A 20,594-nucleotide genomic window follows, 5' to 3' on the forward strand; every position below is an offset into this window, starting at 1 on the left:
ATATATATATATATATGTATCATATCATTTATAAAAATATAATTAACGTTTCTTTTCAATAATTCAATATTTGTAATACATAAAATACTAATTCTAGATGACTGAATGTGTGAGAAAAATTTCACCTTCAAATCTTGTGAAAATTCTAAATAGTTGCGTGCAAGAGAATTTAAGTTTAACTTAATTAATGAATAATTAATTGTATGCTTAGACTATCTTGGCATTGCTCTCTATACATTCAGTTCTATAATCATATTGAAAGGTTGTTCATCATTTTCTTAACTTGATTTCTTCAAACCTGTCTATTTTGATTAGTAAAGAAGAAAATGTAGTTTGAAACCATTACCCTCCATCCATCGTCCCCATTTTAAGTATAATATTTGGCCATTATCATGCCCAATTTAAATTAACTCTGCGCTACATAATCTGAAAATATATGTATGTGTATAATTATACTTTTACTTTTGGAGAAAGCAATGAGAGCAAAAGTCAGTTTCTTTAATAGATATATATATTTTTGAAGGATTTATTAATTAATACAAAAGATTAATTAAGAACAAATGAAATAAAATAAGTTATTAGGGTTGACAAATGTTGGTAACTTGAGGGGAGAGGGAGATGGTAAGAGACCCATTTGAGGTCAGCAAATATGCCGTTTTGTTGCATATTTATTCCTTATTTTACATAAAGTGCATCAAGATAATGACAGTATAACTTTTCAAAAAAAAAAAAAAGATAATGACAGTATATATATATATATATATATATATATATGCATATACACACACACATATATATATATATAGTTTAATTAATGCATTATTGCTAATATCTGCGTATATGGTTAACAAAGTTGATCAAGTCATTAACATAGAATACTTAATTACAGTACTAGGCATCCATCTTTGTCAACCATTGTGACGATTGGTGATCTTTCCCAGTTTTTTCCTCTTTGATTTCTTTTTCTTCAAAGCATTAATTAATCCTGTGCTTAATTACCCTTTTTAATTAAAAAAATGATTTCTAAAACAGACAGGTGGCATGATTATAAATAAATTAATAATACATTAATGGTATTCCAGTATTTTTCTTTCTTTGAAACTGGTCATCATGATAATCTTTGCCAGTATATATATATTTTATATATGTTCATGTGATGATAATTCTTGTCGAAATATATAATTACGTATATAATATTGAGCCGTTTATAACGTTGAAGTCTTGTAAATCTAGCGACTACTTTATATTTTTCATACAGGTATATATATATATATATAAAGCTTAAGTATATTAATTTCTCCCTTGCATGTGAAAAGAACCTGCTATATAAAAATACTGATAGAAATAATGAACTGATAATTTTTTTCTTAAGAACTTGAAGAAGAATAATAATCTTGTTCAGAATCGTTTAGAAACACATGTAAAAGTACCTGTGTGTGTGTACATATATACATATATGCATCTACACATTTGAGATTTCATGAAGGATTAAAGCTGCATGCATGCTTATATATAAACATAATCCTTAATTAGTTAAATGACATTTTTTTCACAATTATATAATGTACTAGCGGAGACTTGTACTCAAAGCTGCAGTCAATATAATTTTTTCAGCACTGAATTTCTCATATTGGAAAATCAAGTATAAATTAATGTTTTCCTTTATTATGTTCCAAAATTTTGACTCTATTAAGATTTCACATGCAATGAATCGTAGCTGCAGCTGCATTAATAATAATATTACTGGGGAAAATCTTGAATTAATACTAATTAATTTTGGATTGCACATTTTCTATTTCAAGAAAATCACTGGTGAAATGTCTATAATTGGATTTCTAAGTCTTTGATCAGCCAAAAATTATAGGTCTACCTTTCAATCAAATTCATGGCATTATTTCAGCGAGATATATATATATATATATATTGCCTAGATAAGCGATCACACTTATTTCAATATAATTTTTTTTTATATTATAGTCATAATTTAATTAACAAAAAGACTGATAAGTTTTAAGACAAATTTTATATAGTCTATGTTTCTGTCTGAAAGTTATTTTATATTATGTTATAATTAATATATATACATATATATATCTAATTAAAATTTTAAGAAAGAGAGAAAAGTAGACATGAGGACCAATTCATTCTACAGGCAAAATACATCCATCTTGAAGATTTACAAGTCCAATGTTGTCTTTCTTGAAATTTACCCTTCCCTTTGAAAGTTGTGTGGATTATGCACAACAAAGTCATTGGGATCATATGTCACGAACCCAAATATTATGTACACAGAAACAAACAGCAAGACTATTCTCTCCAGCAAAAAAAGTCAAATTAGTTTAATATTTGTGTGTGTATATATATATATATATGTACAGAATTTAATTATTTGTATAACTTATTATTACTAATATGGGGTGATTAATTTAAGTTAAATATTACTTTGCATCAATCATTAATCCAAATTATAATTATAATATTAAAGCCAATTTTATAGAGCTTATCTTCTTATCTTTACCAGCTCTCACTCAAAAAGAAGAGAGCCTTAGTTTTGGTCTTGTTGGTGATGGAATTAATGGAGTGTCAAACAAGAGATTCTAGGGTTTAGGGAAAGACAAGCAGAGAGAAGCTAATTCTCTTAATTAATATCTCGTAAGCCAGCCTAATAATTATTTAATTATAAATTAAGATGATAATTAATTAATTAATTTTGAATTAGCAGAGATTGCTTTTGGGTTTTTGATAGTTTTCTTCTTGTTATTTCCTTCTAGTTGTGGTTCTTGTTATTTTTCTAATCCAATTTTTTTTATTAATTAAGAATTTAAAAGTATTAGAATAGGAAAACCAAGTCAATGAATACTGCTTTCCTCTTCTTTCTTAAGGGGTTGAATTAATTCTCAATGTTCCTTTCCTCTTGGTTTTTTCTTTAAATTATTTAATTATTTTTCTTTTACTTCAATTGTTTAATGTAAAGTTATATACCATACACTAAATTATCCAACTTGTAACACTTAATTAATCAAGGGTTTTGATAGAAATCATAATCTTAATTTTTAACTAATGAAACATAGACTACGTGGCCCTATAATTGACTAGAATAATCAACCTGATGTCGGAATATTCAAGTCATATTAATACACACACACACACACACATACATATATATATATATATATAGATATCTGTGTGTGTGATTGTGATTTGAATTACGCATTTACTATATTATATAATACGTGCCTTAGGTCAATGAACAATGGCCTTCTTGTAAACTTAGTCAATGGATTCACTAGCTAGCATAAATGATACAAGTCTAATAAATTAAAATGAAAAAAAAAATTATGCATGTATATTTTCACAAATCTTTAAACTAGTTTAATTCAAGTAAACTGATTTTATTTAATAATTAATTAGCTCAAAAAATTTAAAAAGAAAAAAAATAGTCAATTGCCAGAACTTTGTATTTTCATTTGTATTAAACTTTCAAGTAATTTTTAAAAAATTAAAAGATTCATTACAGTAAAAGAAACTAGTTAAACACTTTAAAAAAAATATAAATGAAAAGACATATATAAAATAATCTGATAAATATAAACAAGAGTCAGGTAGAGTACTATTACTGACACGTACTAAAAATATATATATAGAATAGAATTTACCAACACAAAAATTATGAAGATAAAACAAATCAATGCAAAAGTTTATACATGCACTATTTGCTCATCATACAACATGTTTTCGAATATCCTAATAAGCTCCAAGGATTCCGCTCTGCTATATGCCCTAATTTGTTGACTCCTGCTCTCTAGACATGGCATTATAATTTGTATGTTAATGTCTTAATTTGTCTATCGAAACTTAACAAACAAAATGTCTTCATAAAGTTTAACCATATTTTGATCCGAACATAGTTAAAGTTGTTCTTAAATAAAAGTTCTTTATTTCTTTATGTTGATTAAATCATGTTCTATAATATTTCAATTTTATAAAATATTGTTCATATTTTGGATTTATGGATATAAAATGTACTTATCAGAGTAGATATTATGTACTTAGATCGATTGAAAAAAACTCACTAAAAATATATTTTTTAGTGAACATCGATAAAATATTTCAATCCAACTAAATTGATTTAACTCCTGTTGTTAATTACTTATGCTATCAACTGTTTAATTTAACTGTCCTCCATAACCTAACTTTGTACGGTCTAAGCATGATGATATAAACTAGGCTCCATTCATGGAACACTTGAATTTCAATATCATATGGGGCAGGACTATGAGGACATTACAGAGGGTTCTTTTGATCAGATACCTACAACTTTGATTTCAAATTAACAATAAACTATATGCACATATAGACACTCACATATATATATATATATGTATATTCAACGTGAAAAAGGCACTAGTCCATTACTTTATTATTATGCCAAAAGAGAAGAACAATTTCGTTAACAATTTGCCCAGTTGCTTCCTTAATTTATTATTGATGACCAAACTAATCCAAAAAGGAAGAGAGAGAGAAAGAGAGAGAGAGAGAGAGAGAGAGAGAGAGAGAGAATTTGCAGAAACCCTAGAGGAAAGAAACAGTGTTGAATTATGGCAGAGAGAGAGAGAGATTATTTAAAAGAAAAATTTGTCCTTATAAGTGTCACATCACCCACTCTTCTCTTCTATAAATCTTAGTCTTCCTTCTCCAGATTTTTCTCAACAATCTCAGGCAGTAATTAAAATACCTTTTGTTTCAAACTTGAATCCGAAGAATAACCTCAATTGAACCCAACAAATTAAAACAACACACAAAGGGATGGGTCGAGCTCCGTGCTGCGACAAGGCAAATGTCAAGAAAGGACCCTGGTCACCTGAAGAAGACGCCAAGCTCAAAGCCTACATCGAGAAGTATGGGACTGGAGGCAACTGGATTGCTCTTCCCCAAAAAATTGGTATATATATATATATATAGTTACGTTTATACATGTATATTGTATATCTTACAAAAGATCATTTTTATGTAGAGCGATAATTTAAGATTAATCTTGCTTCCTTTTTTTGGGATAATGATTCGCAGGGCTCAAGAGATGTGGAAAGAGTTGCAGGCTAAGATGGTTGAATTACTTGAGACCCAACATCAAGCATGGAGGATTCTCCGAGGAAGAAGACAACATTATCTGCAGCCTCTATATCAGTATTGGCAGCAGGTATATACATATGTATATATACATATCACAACCCTCAACTGCTTGTCTTTTATCTTTGTCCTTGATTCTTCTGCAAAAATCCTTGCTTCAAAAGTTCGTATCACCATAAATCCAGATCTCGAGCGTCTAAACTTTTTTCTAAGTTTCTTTCCTTCATTTCTTCTTCTTTAAATATTATGTTATGAAAGAATTTTTTCTTTTTTATATATCTAGGGTTTAACGTATCAAAATTTTGTTGTGTGTAAACATTTAGGTGGTCTATAATTGCAGCCCAACTCCCTGGTCGAACAGATAACGACATTAAGAACTACTGGAACACCAGATTGAAGAAGAAGCTATTGGGAAGGCGTAAGAATAGCAATCGCAATGACCCAAATGAGACTGCAAATGGCACAGCAAATGAAAGTAATCAATTTCAACAGACGTTAAGCAACTCGGCACTGGAAAGGCTGCAGCTCCACATGCAGCTTCAGAGCCTGCAAAACCCTATCTCCTTCTACAATAATCCCGCTTTGTGGCCTAAACTCCACCCTCTCCAAGAAAAGATAAACCAGAGCTTGCAGTCTTTGAATCTTGAAAACCCTAATCAAAACAATAATAGTAATAGTAATCCTCTTGTGCAATCAGCTAGCTTGGCTGGTTCTGAAATGGAACAACCCGGGCATGATCAGAAAGTTGATCAGTTCTATGAACCTGTTTCCCTTCACCTAAAAGTCGAAGATCAACTTGGGAGTTCGTTGAACATAACTGATTCTAGTACAGATTTTGCAACTGGGAATATCAATTCAATTTCCTTGGATCCAACAATGGGGAACATGCAACAATCTGAAGTACTCCACCAAGTTCCAAACTTTCAAGCTGAAATGCTACTGGACGACTTTCTGAACAATAAGAACTTGTGTAGTGGCTTTGCAAGTCAGGTTGATCAAGATCAAATCGGTGATGAATTTGATTGCTTCAAGGAGATAAACGGGTCATCCAAGGACAGCTTGGTTTGGTGGTCAAATGAATTTGATACGAAATCGGCATCTTCTAACTCTTGGGATTCAACATCTGTGCTTGGTTCAGATCATGGGATGTTTCAAGATTATGAGTTGGGTTACAATATGTAATTAATTGAGAACTGAATTAGGGAGTTTGTATAAGCTTATCAGTCATTGATAAGACAGTTTGATGTAATAGGTTCTTGTAAATTGTGTGAATAATAATGTTAAATTGTCTGTCTGTGTCGGCTTAGATCGATCTAATTATTTTTCCATCATTGTCAATTGATCTTCTGCAGGTTCTTATACCCAGTCTGCGGTCAAAATGATCATATTCCAAAAACATATTTTGATATATGTGCGTGTAGAGATATATATATATATACACACAGACACATACACACGCACACAGAGAACTAATAGTTAAATCACAAGATGGAATTAATTCATCAGAAGCTAGCTCCGTGGAGTTTTGACTATATATGTCCTCAAATAAGTCTAAAACAATGGGTTGAAAGCAGATTATCAATCTGAAAAGAAGAATTATATCACATATTTAAGACCATTGAAGTACACCCAATCACTAAATAATATATATATATATATATATTCTTTGAAAATTGAAATAAAGATCAAACTGACATAAAGCAACACTAATATTACTACGAAATCATGATTTGCTTGTGGACCATTTTATTTTCCTCATGTAATTTGCTATTGCTTCCCCATCATACATTTTTAAATATTGTAATAATTCTGAATAAACTCAAAAAGATTTATATAATATTTTGTGATTCATTAACAAATTTATTTTACTTTGATTTTCTATCAACCAAAAAATAAAAATAGAGGATTAAAAATTAAGTATTATCTAAATTTAAGAATCATTACAAATTGTATGTTTTAGCCCATGAATTTTTTTTACAATCCAACATAATTTGATGAACACCATTTCAAAAATTACCTCTAGTCAATATTAGTTAATTAGTAATTAACAGAATCAATTTTATCTTAGCACCCAGTTCGAACCAAAGTAACTTATTGAACACCATATATCATAGCTATAGAAACTCTATAGCTACATTTTTTTTTACATAGAAATATCTGTTAATTTTGTTTTTTATAATTTCGTGGGTGTTTCATTTATAAAACTCTTTAAAAAAAACAACATTCAATACAATGATAAGATTAAAAATTATTACAATAAGCAGGTAACATAATTACCATAAACTAAACTATATAAATGAAACTAGATTAGTATCTTTATGTTACTCCCATAATATATATCTAAATTTTTTATAATTATATAAAAACAATGGAATTAAGTATTATTTTATGTGAGAAGAAATTATGTAGAATTGGTAAATGATCTACGGGATGAATGAAATGTGAGAAGAAATAGATTAATTTTAATATCATCGTTAATTAAAAATCGATTATATATATAAATGTTATTATATTAATTTTATTTTCATTTAAAAACTATTTAATACATAATTTATTGATAATTAAAAATTAGTTTTATTTAATTTAAATAATAACTATTATACATATTAATCACCGCATAAAATAAATCCTATATTATTCACATAAATTTTATTTTAACACATTTAGAAATTTAGTGAATAATTTGTAGTCAAAGACAAATTATATTCTCTTTTTTGTAATTAAAAATTATAACAAAAAGAAATACTATATATATTATCACATCAAATCATTAATTAAAAGTTAAATTACACTTTTATATTTAAAAATATTTAATTAAATAATTATTTATTACACATATTATATTATTTTTTAAAAAATAAAAATGACATGTGATTATACTGATTATATATATATATATATATATATATATATATGTTACAGATGAATGTAACATTAACAATTTAGATAGACGTGTATGGGCCTGTCATCACCAATTGCCATTGTCAACCAATAAATGGGCCATGCTACGTGGACCGTTTCAGAACGAACAAGCAAGCAATGAAATAATTACTAGTGAATTAAACACAACACATTCAATTATTGCCTACTACAATTTAATGAAAAAAGAAACAGATTCTAAAAATAATTATACAATTCTCATCTTATACATACATATACATATATATATATTTATATATATTTGAAACACCAACTTTCTTCAATTATTGTTCAATAAATTTTCTACTTCGATCAAAATGTATACATACAATCAAGAAGTTTATGAATATGTACTGAATTATTACAATTCAAGATCATCAATCTGCAATTAACCGAGTTAACAACTCAGATCCTGCCACGTGGCCCATATTAATTTCGGGTAGGAATTCTGTGCGGTCAGTTTCATTTTCCCCTTCCTGCTCCCTTTCTGTTTCCTTTTTTTTTTTTTTTTTTTTTTTTTTATTCCCTGCATCCTATCTGATTCTGGGGTGTTTGCATCCGTTACTAAAAAGAAAGCCTTCAGCCGGTGAGTAAAATTGGAAGGTGTTAAAGAGTAAGATTGGAAGGTGCTTCAATGAGGCATCAAGAGAAAAAAAAAAAAATTAAAAAAATAAATTAGTAGCTTATTAATGGTTGTGGTTAATCTCAAGAAGAGTTTCTTATTAAAAAAAAAAGTTTAGTTAAAATGTTTTGTTTGCGAAAAAATACTTGGGTTTTATTTTATTTTATTTAAAAAAAAAAAAAAAAAAAAAGTTAGATCAAATTTTTTAGTTCGTTATAAAGATGTCAGTTTTTTGGCTGTACTAATTTACACCTAAGAAAGAAATGATCAAACACACACTAAAGCTACGAGCGAATTGCTTTCGTCAATGGTACATTCTTGTTTTTCTCCTTTCAATTACTTCATTTTCTTTATTCCAATAAGAATTCTAATAAAAACAAACTTGCAAAACTCACTAACATATTGATGCAAAACACTTACTACAAGATAAACATAAGAGAAAAATACACTATGACTACAATATCTAAATCTGCAACTAGTACAAAACAAAATGTTCTAATATGACAAATATATATTAAACTATAACGGATCTACTTAATGATAATTTCTACAAGAGTCCTAAAATTTTTAATAGAGCTGCCATATGCTAGTGCAGTGTTACATGCAATTTCTTTTTGAACCTCAATTTTTTGTTTGATTTTTATCCCTTTTTCACTATGAAATATTAATTCCAAAGCCTTAAGAGTTCTATCTTTCGTGAATTTTCCACCTTCAATCCCCACACCGATCCCCCATACAGCCTCAATACACCTCATATTCAATACTTGATCACCAAAAAATGGCCTACAAATCATGGGTACACCGGCAATGATACTTTCTAAAATAGAGTTCCATCCACCATGTGTTAGAAACACCCCAACAGCTCGATGTAACAAAACTTTCAACTGAGAAGTCCATGGGACAAATTTTCCGTATTTGTTAATTCTTTGTATTAATTTTTGTGGCAAGTGTTCCTCAAGATTGTCCCTAAATGACCAAAGAAATGGGATTTTCTTATCTTCTAAGGCTTCAATTATAGCCAACAACTCCAATTTAGGCGGTATTGCAACACTTCCAAAACTGATATAGGCAACAGATGTTGATTTTTGCTTGTCCAACCATTCTAAGCAGCCATATTCATCAAAATATGAAGAGAATGACATTGGGGTTGTTAATGCCAAGGGACCAATGCTTAGAAACTTTTGGTATCTTGATTTGAGCTCGTTGACAACGATATGATCTAACTCTTCAAATGTATTGGCGGCAATTGCTACTGCTCGTGGATAATATTTTCCTAACTTATTTAGCACTGATGGAATAGTGGCTTCAAAGTCTCCAGCTATTATTCCTTGTGGTAGGTCAACTATGCGTATTGTAGAGAAGTCTGGAAGAAAATCGAGAGTTTTGTCTTCAAGAACTGCAAGAAGAATGCATTAATGTTAAATTTATAAATTATAATCCTCAATTGATGCGGTTAAAAAAAGAATTAAATTTTATTTTTTTTAAAAAGAATTATATATCAACCAAATTCATAATAAATTTTATAAAAAAAGTTAATAAATATAAATATTAGAGTACTTTATTCGATTTTATTTGTTACAATTAAAAATTAATACTGATAATAATTCTCACATCAAATTATCAATTAAGTTACCGACATATTTATATATGTCATGTTATTGGATTCACTTTCAATTTACTTCTTATACAACTATCAATACTCATATTAACCATGATATTAAGTACCCTGTAATGCAAAAGCTCAAACATTAACTCAACTATAATAGATAAAGCTTATTCAATTTTAATTCAAGATGCATAAATGGCAAGGTATTCTTTCTATTCATCTTTTGTTTCATCTTTCTTTGTATAAAAAAATTATATTTAATTATCCCATATATATATATATATATATAAAGAATAGTTATGAAGTGTGTATTTAGAACAAATGTAACTTGTGTTATAAGTTTTAAAAATATTGTTAAAATAATTATTTAGTAAAAAAAAATTCTTAATTAGAAATTGTCTAATATTTTTATAAAAATAACTATAAAATTGTTGTAATTTAAAAAAAAAAAACAAAAATTATGTATTTGGTGAAAATTATTTTTGAAATGTGAAGTATAAAATTTTTATTAGAAGTCAAAATAAATTTTCTGAAGTTACAAATTATAGTTTTGTATTTAAATATATAAAAAAGCAGATTTCAACTTTTAACTTTTGCTAAAATCACCTTTTACTTTGCCATTGTTTGCGAAAATACTCTTAAAATGTAGAAATTAAAGTCAAAAAGTGCTTCAAATGGAGCCGCAAGTATTTAAGAGCATAGATAAACGAGTATAATATAAATATGACTTATTTTATTTTAAATTTTTAGAGAAAATTATAGAAACAAAACTTAAAATATATTAATGATATTTATGAAATATATTATACACATTTTTTATTTTTTATACATATATTTACACAACTTTACTACATATTATTTAAAAATTAAGAGAGAGAGATATTTTTATGAACCGATCTTAGCGTTAAAACTTCTGTTAGATACTCATAATGAAGTAATACGTGCACCTACTTTTGCAGATTTCACGAGAAGATAATTAACATCATGCATTTAACTTTATTCTACTATGAACCCACTTGTACGCATTAAAGTTTATAAATAGCATGTACCAAAAAAAAAAAAAATTTCTATATAGTAATAAAAAAATGATTAGGCATATAATAACATAATTCTAGAAAATAAATTTGGTTATGGAGTTACCATCATTTCCCATACGTCGCTGGATTTCGTCGATATCGACGTGAAGGAGAAGGGCTCGAGGGCCGGCCGTCCAAAAGGGTATCCACGGGACATGCAACTGGTCCGCCACATCGGCCCCAAACCAAAAGAAACCGTCGGTCAGTAAGCAGCTAAACCGGCAGCCTGTCTCGGCCACAGCGGTCAAAAAATTCCCCGGAACCGCCTTGAAGAACAGATCAACGGGCTCTTCGGGGTTGCCGGAGGGTTTATAGCCTTCAGGCAAACCGTCCCAGACGTCGTGAGGCTTGATCTTGCCTTCCGCTTCTCCTCGTGGGAACAGCGATGCGTTGGACTTTGCAGAGCCAAAGAAGGTGAAGTCAACGTCGGGTGCGGCCAAGGAGATTGCACGAACGACGTTGAGGAGAGGGGCTGCGTGGGTGGTGAATGGGAAGGCGAAAACGGCGACGTGTTTATGAGTCTCTTCCATTTTACGTGCCGGCTTTTTTGGGTCTCTTTGCAATTGTCTCAAGTTTGTTGCATATTTAAGGATCACACGGGGAGGTTGTTGCTTGTGTTCGTTAATGCTGTTGGTTAATCAGAGGTTAGAGTTAAAATTTTGTTACTCTTACTAATTTAGTTATTAATAAATTATATAAATGGTATAATTAATTATTGAAATGCATAAAAATTTAAAAAATAATAATAAAAAATAGAGCATATTTAGCTGGAGGTGGTAGGTAGAGAGATATTGTGGTCTGTAGTAGTTGGAAAAGTATGTTGACAGGTGAGAAGAAATAAATTCACCGAAGAAATTTGGTAGGAGCTGCTACGTAGTAGGCTGTGGTTCTTGCTCTGTGTGTGGCTGTAAGTTTAGTTGGTTAGCGAAACTAAACCCGTTAGCCACCGCACAAAATTTATATCATGTAATTAGTGTGTATTTATATGGTATTTTATTATTAATTAGTGATTAGTAAAATATAAAATTATTATAAATTTTTATTCTATTATTTAAAATAATGAATTCAGAAAACCTACAACCACTTACATATTTTAATTTAAGAATTTTATTTTATTAATTATAAAATGTGTGTAGTACTAGTAAGGAAATTTTTTTTTTTTTTTTTTTTTTTTTTTTTTTTAAAAAAAAGAACTTTGCAAGAAATAAACCACCAAGGCCCAGACGTGAACTGGAGCAAACTTGTTGCACCATGAGCACCCCCCAAGGCCTACTAATTCTTCAAGGGGTTTCTCTTTTCGGGTGTTTGGACGGTTGAGTGTAAACCATAATTTAGGCCCAAACGCCGTCGTATAATATAGAACGAGAAAAAATAAAAAATAAAAAGTACTCTTTTCTATACAACTTAGATATGAGTCTCTGTATTATAATTTTATAAATTAATTATATAATACACAATGTAGTTCACTAAAAATTAAATTTTATAATTATCATATATTTATCAAAATTATTTTTATACCTAAAAATTATATAGTGTATATTTTATAGTAAATTAAAATTTAATTTTAATTTTATACTTCTAAATTTGTTAATTTTGTGAATAATCACAATTCAAATTTTAGTTCGAACTGAAAAGTTAATGGATTTGAAGAGAAGAAAAGAAAAGGCAGAATTGAGAGAAGAAGAGAGTTTACACTGTGTTTGGAAAATGAGAAGATTATTTTATTGATAAACAACAATTGAGTATTTATATAAGAAATACGAATGACAAATTTAACCCTAACTCTGTACATAATTACAATTATATCCCTAACTATATATTCTAATAGCCCTCCTCAAGTTGGAGTATACAGATTCTGTATATAAAACTTGACAATGAAGTTTTGAAATTGAGAAGAGGGAAGCGCCTTCGTGAAATAATCTACAAGTTTATATGAATAAGAAATTGGTAACAAGCGGATGAGACCTTTTAAAATCTTTTGTCATACGACATGATAATTGATTTTAATATGCTTTGGTGCACTCATGAAATACAGGATTTTCTGCAATCTTAATAGCTGACAAGTTATCATAATATAGAGCAGTAGTTGGAGAAGTGATACGCTGGTTAGCAAGTAGAAAATATGACAATTGTAACTCAAAAATAAATATGGCTAAAGCTCAATATTAAGTCTCAGAACAAGACCAAGAAACAGTGGATTGCTTTTTTAGTTTTTCAATAAATAAGAAAATCATCAAGAAATACACAAAAAATTGTAAAAAATTTACTAGAATCTGCATAAGAGGCCCAATCAGAATCACTGAAGGCCTTAAGATGCAATGATGTATGAGCTGAATAAAAGATTTCTATCATGGTGTCCCCTTCAAATACCTCAAGACCCCATGTGCAGCTTGCAAATGGATCTTAGTCGGAGCATCAAGAAATCGTGAGAGTTGTTGAATTGAATAGCTAATACTAGGCTGAGTGTCGGTGAAATACAAAAGTTTACTAACAAGCTTCGTGTATGATGTAACATCAACAACTGGGGAACCATCATATTGAATTAATTTTGTTGATGAAGCCATGGGCGTCGAGGCCGATTTACAACTTAAGAAGACAGTATTTCGAAGTAAATCCAAAGTTTATTTTTTTGATTCACATTAATACATTTGGAAGAACAAATGATTTCAAGTCCCAAGAAATATTTGAGTTTACCAAGATCTTTAATCTTGAACTCATTATAAAGAAAATTATTCACCATCAAAATTTGAACTATGCAATTACTTGTCAATATCACTTCATCAACATATACAAGAAGAGTAATAAAAGAAGATTCTAAACAATGAAAAAATAATGAAGAATTTGAATTAAATTGCATAAAATCAAAATTTCTCAAAGTTTCAGTCAACTTGAAATGTATTGCCTACTTGTTTGTTTAAGACTATAAAGACTTTTAATAAGTTTGCATACCTGATTACCTGAACCATGAAAACTAAGGGGAGAGTCATGTACATCTTTTCGTACAAATCACCATGAAGAAAAACGTTATTAATATCAAGTTAATGTAAATATCATCTTTTAACTGTAGCCACAACCAACATAGTACGAATGGTGGTTAATTCTGCAATTGGAGAAAAAGTATCTAAAAAATCAATACCAGATTGTCGAGTATAGCCTTTAGCAATTAACCTGGCCTTATATCTATCAATCAAGGCATCAACCTTTCTTTTTATCTTATATACCCACTTACAACCAACGGATTTATTACTAGGAGGTAAATCAACTAATTCCCAAGTCTTCTTCTCTTCGAGGGTGTTAATTTCAACTAGTATAACATCTTTCTAACATGTAAATTGAACTACTTGAATGTAGGAGTTAGGTTCTACATCTTAGGATATAGCAAATACAAAGGGCTTGTGTACTAGGTCCAAGTTGTTATAAGAAAGTATATGAGAAATACAATGTGGGGTAGAAATGGAATTGATGCAAGATCTAAGACCATATAGATAGTAATCATGCGAATGAAATGGTTGCTTTATGTGTCTAGTAGACCACCTGGTTTGTAAAGGAATATGTTTATCATATATAGGTTTTGTGGAGTTGGAATTTTGTGAACAAATAAGTTCTATTTTAGAAATATCTAATGGTAGAGATACAAAGAAATAAAAATATCGACTGAGGAATGTAAGGAAATGTTATCAGAAGAAGTTGGCTCGCTAGAGTGGCTTGAAACTACATTACCTTGATCCTGCACAGTTTGAATTAAGTCATTGTTTTCTGTTATTAATCCATCAACGTAAGGAAACATAAAATTACTTGTATTGTTATTGACAGAAGGGAAAAAATGAAAAATATGCTCAACAAAATAGACATCCTGGGAAACAAAGATCTTTTGAGATTGAATATCGTATACTCTATACCTTTATGTGTGAAGGAAAACCAAAGAAAATACATTTAAAGGATTATGATCAAACTTAGACTCGTCAGGACTAAGGTTGGATGCGTAATATAAACATTCAAATATTTTCAAGTGTTGATATTTGAAGATAGTGTGAAATAAAAGTTTAAATTGAGACTTATTGTTGATGACTGAAGAGGGCAATAAGTTGATCAAATAGGCTGCATGCAGCACACAATCAACCCAAAATTAGTTGGGTAGAAGAGCCTGAAACATCAAAGATCTTGTCATATTTAAAATATGTTGATGTTTTCTTTCAACCACACCATCCTGCTGTGGTGTGTATGGACAAGAATATTGTTGTATCACTCTTTTAGTGGCAAAGAAATCATTCATCTTAAACTTTTGACCATTATCGATACGAACACATTTGATTTTTGCATTGTGTTGGGTTTTAACATATGCAAAAAAATTGAATAATAATTGTTCTGACTTCTCCTTTTGATTTCATAAGACCATTTAAACCGACTCTTATCATCAACAAAGGTAAAAAAATAACGATGACCATATAAAAAAAACAGATAAAGGACCCAAAATATCAATATGCACAATATCAAAGCAAAATTTACTCATTGATTTACTCACAGGAAATGAAAGTCTTTTTTGTTTCGCAAGATGACAAATGACACAAACAAAAGAAGTATAAGAAAAAATTGATTTGTCTAATTGATGAATTGTATGAAGTCTTGATGTGGAAGGGTGACCAAGACGATAATGCCAAAGAATATGAGTATTAACAACATTATTACAGTGAGAAAAACCAAAATTTGCAAAGAAACAATCAAAGAAACATGATTTTATAACATTGACAGTGCTTGCTTTTTTTGTATTTGGTGCCTCAAAGTAATACAATCCTTGCCTATTTTTAGCTAAACCAATCCTCTCCTTAGTTTGTTCATCCTGGATTTCACAAAAACGATCATGAAAGGTTAAGCAATAAAATTGAGAGCAAAGTTCGGTGTGTAAAATGTATTGTAAGAGGTTAACATAGGCAAAATATATACATCACCTACGAAGGTAATAAGAATTGTCACAGAGTTAGGTAATTTTACAAATATATCGGTCACGGGTCTACACAAAACAAACATTTCTATTAAACTAACTACATGGTCCGTAGCTCTTAAATCAATTATCCATTCATTTAATGAAGAATGGAAGGGTGAGGTAGAGGCAATATCTAGTAAATTCTGAAAATTGGCAGGAAGTGTATTAACGTGTGGTGCTGGATTTCTGTTTGGTACAGGGGTTTGAGGTTGAAGCAAAAATGACATAACTAGCTTTTTATATTGGATTAAAATGACAAAAGTAGATATTAAAATCATTTATATTATGATTGGAAAAAAAAAAAAGTCAGTTTAGCAACTCCGTTAATTAAGGAGGTGTCTATACATACGAATTATTAATGACAAAGATCTCCACGAATTTCGTTTATTAGACGCCGTATTCAATTCATTACATCTCTTCACTCCGCCACCAATTTCGTTTGTACCGACCAGGAAATGTCTGTTTTTTTTTTTAAAAAGAAAAAATTGCGTATATACATCATATATATATATATATATGCACAAGGAGGCAGAGCAGATTTATTAAATAAAATTCAATAATTATTTAAATCAAGTGGACTTTTGTTAATTTTTGTTTTTAGTATGAATTGGAGGTGGTCAATGTCAAAAATGTTCACCTATAAAATTAACTTAATCTAAATTAAAATAACTGTCACACACTCTTCTAAATTTCTAATTAGTATTATTTAAAACCCTATTAATTTAATGAATTGGCCAAGAATCTATGAATAAACCAGCAATTAAATTTAATCAATGATCAAGAGTTTTATTAATGATGCTAGCTGTAGGAGAATATTAATTCCATGAACTATTCAAAATTCTTAAGCATTAATGGGGTTTATACCTCATACATATATATGTTATAATATTATTATATTTGTGTTATATATAATAATAATTGAAATATTAAAGCTTTGGACAAACCTGGTTTAAAGGACTTACATATATTTTTTTTTTGGGTGTAATACATGATATTATATTCTCTAAGCTAATAGAGATACTATTATTTAGAAATCATCTAATAAATTATACATACAGCCGATCTACCCTCATACTTGTAAAGTTTCTCCAACCAACATTTCTGTCTGTGTATGTGTCCTCTTTGTATATTTTTGCCAAATTTAATCAGGCTCAAGTCTTGTGGATTACTATATATATATGTGTGTGTAGATGTATAAGTAAGGAAAGAGTAAAAAATGAAAATAAAAAATAAAGAAAGAAAGCCACCACAAAAATGATGCAATCTAAGAAAGTAATATGCTTTGAAATCTTTGTCCCACCAAAAAAAAAAAAAAAAGTGGTAATCATAATCGAACATGGATGCCACCACATAGTTGACATTTCCTGTACTGCCTTTTTATCCAACCACCACTCATTACATCTTTAATTATATATCTATACTATACCCTTTTAGCAGAATGACCCTTTTATGAAATCATAATGAATTTATCACGCCATAATTTCTTCTTCCCATTGGCGGTCGCCCTTGTAATCTTGCTCCTACCAGGCGCCAATGCAGCCACCACCACCACCAGTACTGCTACAAGCTATCTGAGCCAGAGGAACCAGTTTCTGGGTCCTCAAAATGCCGCTCGCTACGCACTCAAGATGCGGCCATTAGCGTGGGATGCCAAATTAGCCTACTACGCACAGCAGTATGCCAACCGGAGACGCTACGACTGCGCCCTAAGACACTCCGACGGGCCGTACGGCGAGAACATTTTCTGGGGAAGCGGCACTGGGTGGACGCCGGCTGAGGCAGCCACCGCGTGGGTGGCGGAGAAGAAATGGTATAGCCATTGGAGCAACTCATGCGCCGGAGGTCAACAATGTGGACACTATACGCAGATTGTGTGGAGCAAAACAAGGAGAATTGGGTGCGCGAGAGTGACTTGCGTTGGTGGTAGAGGCGTGTTCATGACTTGCAACTACGATCCCCCTGGGAATTACATTGGCGAAAGGCCTTACTGATTATATATATTAGTCTTTTGGTGTGTCTTTCTCAGACTTCCATTTTTTGTTAATTATTATCTATAAAACTATTATGATATATCTTCAACTAGTAGAAATTTAAGCTTGCCAATGTTTAGAAAAAGTCAGTAAGTAAAAAATGCAGTATTATAAATTTATTAATCTGCTTTAGCTACTGCTATCTGCTGGTTTAATGGTCTCCAACTCTCTGCAATCTGGATTGGTATATATTCATAATGATTTACAGGAGAGATCGGGGCTGTTCAGTTTTTGCCTTTTTGGAGCCCTGATTGTACTTTTAAAGAATTATAACTCCCTCTTCCGGATTGATTTATATTAAACAAGTATATGAATATTATATACGAATAAAAAAAGCAATGATGTTTGTAATTAATATTGAAAAGCTATTGAAAATTAAAAGAGTCTGACACAAAATAAATTTTGTGTCTGTTGGTATTTAAGCATTTTACTTGGATAAAATGAGGCAAAAATAATAAAAATGCCGGGAATAAGCCAACTATCACCTTTGTTATGATACTGTTAGTGAAAAAAAATGTTAGAAGATACATTAACTCTATCTAATATTTTGTTACAAATTGGAGATAAAATAAGAAGAAACTGGTAAAAATATTCAATTTTTAATTGTAATAGTCACTATAAATATTCAAATAAGTATATATAGACATTAACACAATTTTAAAATTTTAGTTTTAATATATAAAATATTTTTTTAAAAAAATCAAAATAAATATATTAATTATTATATTTTTAACTTAATTCTTTTGTAATGGAGAGTTTAGACATTTCAAATTTATAAATTGTTATTTTCAATAGTCAGGATCTGGCAACGAGGATAACCCTCTAGCTTATTGTAGTTTTACATCACCTTTGTAAAGCTACATGAATATAATATATATATATATATATATATACATACACATAAGGGTAAACAGTACTACATGATGATCATAACATGACTTAATTGGAAATTTAATTATATATATGTAAATATGAATTCCAGTGTTGCATATTTTGATAACTATTTCTTTTTCTAAATGCATATTACATATAACATAGCATAACAAAATAATCTTTTGCATAACTATGAGAGGTATATATCTCACTACGTAACTAAAACCCAGGAGTACTAGTAGTAAACATGATGAAGAAGATGATCAGTATGGTTTCTCGCCAATATAATTTCCAGGAGGATCATAGTTACAAGTCATAAACACATCTCCATCGACACAAACAACACGAGCACACCCGATTCTCCTCGTCGTTCTCCACACAATCTGAGTATAGTGCCCGCACATCTGTCCCTCCCGGCACGAGTTACTAGTATAGTCATAGTACTTTTCTTCACCAGCCCACGCACCCACCGCGTCGCTCGGCGTCCACGTCGTGCCGCTACCCCAATAAATATTCTCTCCTAGCTTGAACCCGCCTTCTGGAAACGAGTGCTGCAGCTTGCAGTCCGCTCGTCTCTGGCTCGCCCACCATTGAGCGTATCGCTGTAGCTGAAAATCCCACATGAGCGGAGCCTCCCATTTGGCTGCTCGGACCAGATTATGAGCGAACAAGAACTGGAGGGCCTCGCCTACGCAACCCCAGCAAAGTTGCTTTGACACTTTGTATATGGTCTCGTTGTCGAGTGTTGGTTTTTGGTCTAGTGCGGGGATTGATTGCGAAGATGCCGAGAGAATGTTGGTGTTGGGGAAAGCAAAGAGGAGATTAATGAAGAGAAACAGCAAATGGGTTTTCATTTTTTTTTATTTTTCTAAACCTTCCGGAGGAGTCGAGTAGTGAGTGGTTTTGTGGGACTAAATTTTGGAAGGCTGGTGGGTTTTATACGACACTTGGTGAATTTTGTTTAATTAAAACGGTAAAATGAATCGATTACAATATTTATTATGAAGATTACTCAATTTTTATTGGTAAAATTAAATTTATCGAGTGTAGAAACACACAGATCAAGAGGGTGTGGTGTGTGGATTGCAAAGCTTTCAATAAGAAATAAATTTGGATTTTTTTGGGGTGGGTTTTAATTGGAGAGTGTAGTCATGCACATGCGTGTTTTTTTTTTTTTTAATATTGTGGTGCGAATTTAATTTTAAATGGTATATAATTGTGTGATTGAGTTAGAGGGTCTCGTGAACATAAGATATGTTGTGCCCGTGAACTTCAATCGTTCTTATTATACGACAGTGTGTGCCCACCATCGTTCTTTCTAGAAAATCAACGTGGCAGCATCTCACAATTTGTTTGATTT

General features: G+C 30.4%; 4 protein-coding genes across 4 annotated transcripts; 2 read left to right on the top strand and 2 right to left on the bottom strand.

Annotated features, from left to right (window-relative positions):
* Nucleotides 1-4,551: 4,551 nt before the first annotated feature.
* MYB36 (myb domain protein 36) lies at nt 4,552-6,421 on the top strand. Its single transcript, XM_022037443.2, has 3 exons — nt 4,552-4,942; nt 5,068-5,197; nt 5,451-6,421. Exons 1-3 carry the CDS (start codon nt 4,807-4,809, stop codon nt 6,307-6,309), a joined length of 1,125 nt encoding a protein of 374 aa, XP_021893135.2. The 5' UTR covers nt 4,552-4,806; the 3' UTR covers nt 6,310-6,421.
* A 2,629-nt stretch (nt 6,422-9,050) lies between these two features.
* LOC110811099 (flavonoid 3-O-glucosyltransferase-like) lies at nt 9,051-11,987 on the bottom strand. The gene is made up of 2 exons (XM_022037481.2): nt 11,415-11,987; nt 9,051-10,064 (listed from the first exon to the last, which is right to left on the bottom strand). Exons 1-2 carry the CDS (start codon nt 11,878-11,880, stop codon nt 9,199-9,201), a joined length of 1,332 nt encoding a protein of 443 aa, XP_021893173.2. The 5' UTR covers nt 11,881-11,987; the 3' UTR covers nt 9,051-9,198.
* A 5,692-nt stretch (nt 11,988-17,679) lies between these two features.
* LOC110811108 (pathogenesis-related protein PR-1-like) lies at nt 17,680-18,503 on the top strand. The gene has a single exon (XM_022037489.2). It carries the CDS (start codon nt 17,792-17,794, stop codon nt 18,320-18,322), a length of 531 nt encoding a protein of 176 aa, XP_021893181.1. The 5' UTR covers nt 17,680-17,791; the 3' UTR covers nt 18,323-18,503.
* A 793-nt stretch (nt 18,504-19,296) lies between these two features.
* Nucleotides 19,297-20,203, bottom strand: LOC110811100 (CAP (Cysteine-rich secretory proteins, Antigen 5, and Pathogenesis-related 1 protein) superfamily protein). Its single transcript, XM_022037482.2, has one exon. It carries the CDS (start codon nt 20,086-20,088, stop codon nt 19,498-19,500), a length of 591 nt encoding a protein of 196 aa, XP_021893174.1. The 5' UTR covers nt 20,089-20,203; the 3' UTR covers nt 19,297-19,497.
* Nucleotides 20,204-20,594: the final 391 nt, after the last annotated feature.

Source organism: Carica papaya, chromosome 7 (genome assembly GCF_054855325.1).
Source record: "Carica papaya isolate Zhongbai chromosome 7, ASM5485532v1, whole genome shotgun sequence".
Taxonomy (NCBI): domain Eukaryota; kingdom Viridiplantae; phylum Streptophyta; class Magnoliopsida; order Brassicales; family Caricaceae; genus Carica; species Carica papaya.

Bases quoted from the DNA above. Each gene is read 5' to 3' on its own strand.
- LOC110811108 (XM_022037489.2), top strand. From the start codon at position 17,792: ATGAATTTATCACGCCATAATTTCTTCTTCCCATTGGCGGTCGCCCTT.
- LOC110811100 (XM_022037482.2), bottom strand. From the start codon at position 20,088: ATGAAAACCCATTTGCTGTTTCTCTTCATTAATCTCCTCTTTGCTTTC.
- MYB36 (XM_022037443.2), top strand. From the start codon at position 4,807: ATGGGTCGAGCTCCGTGCTGCGACAAGGCAAATGTCAAGAAAGGACCC. The intron at 4,943-5,067 runs GTATATATATAT...AATGATTCGCAG, and splicing joins TGCTCTTCCCCAAAAAATTG to GGCTCAAGAGATGTGGAAAG. The intron at 5,198-5,450 runs GTATATACATAT...GTAAACATTTAG, and splicing joins TATATCAGTATTGGCAGCAG to GTGGTCTATAATTGCAGCCC.
- LOC110811099 (XM_022037481.2), bottom strand. From the start codon at position 11,880: ATGGAAGAGACTCATAAACACGTCGCCGTTTTCGCCTTCCCATTCACC. The intron at 10,065-11,414 runs GTAACTCCATAA...TTCTTCTTGCAG, and splicing joins GCGACGTATGGGAAATGATG to TTCTTGAAGACAAAACTCTC.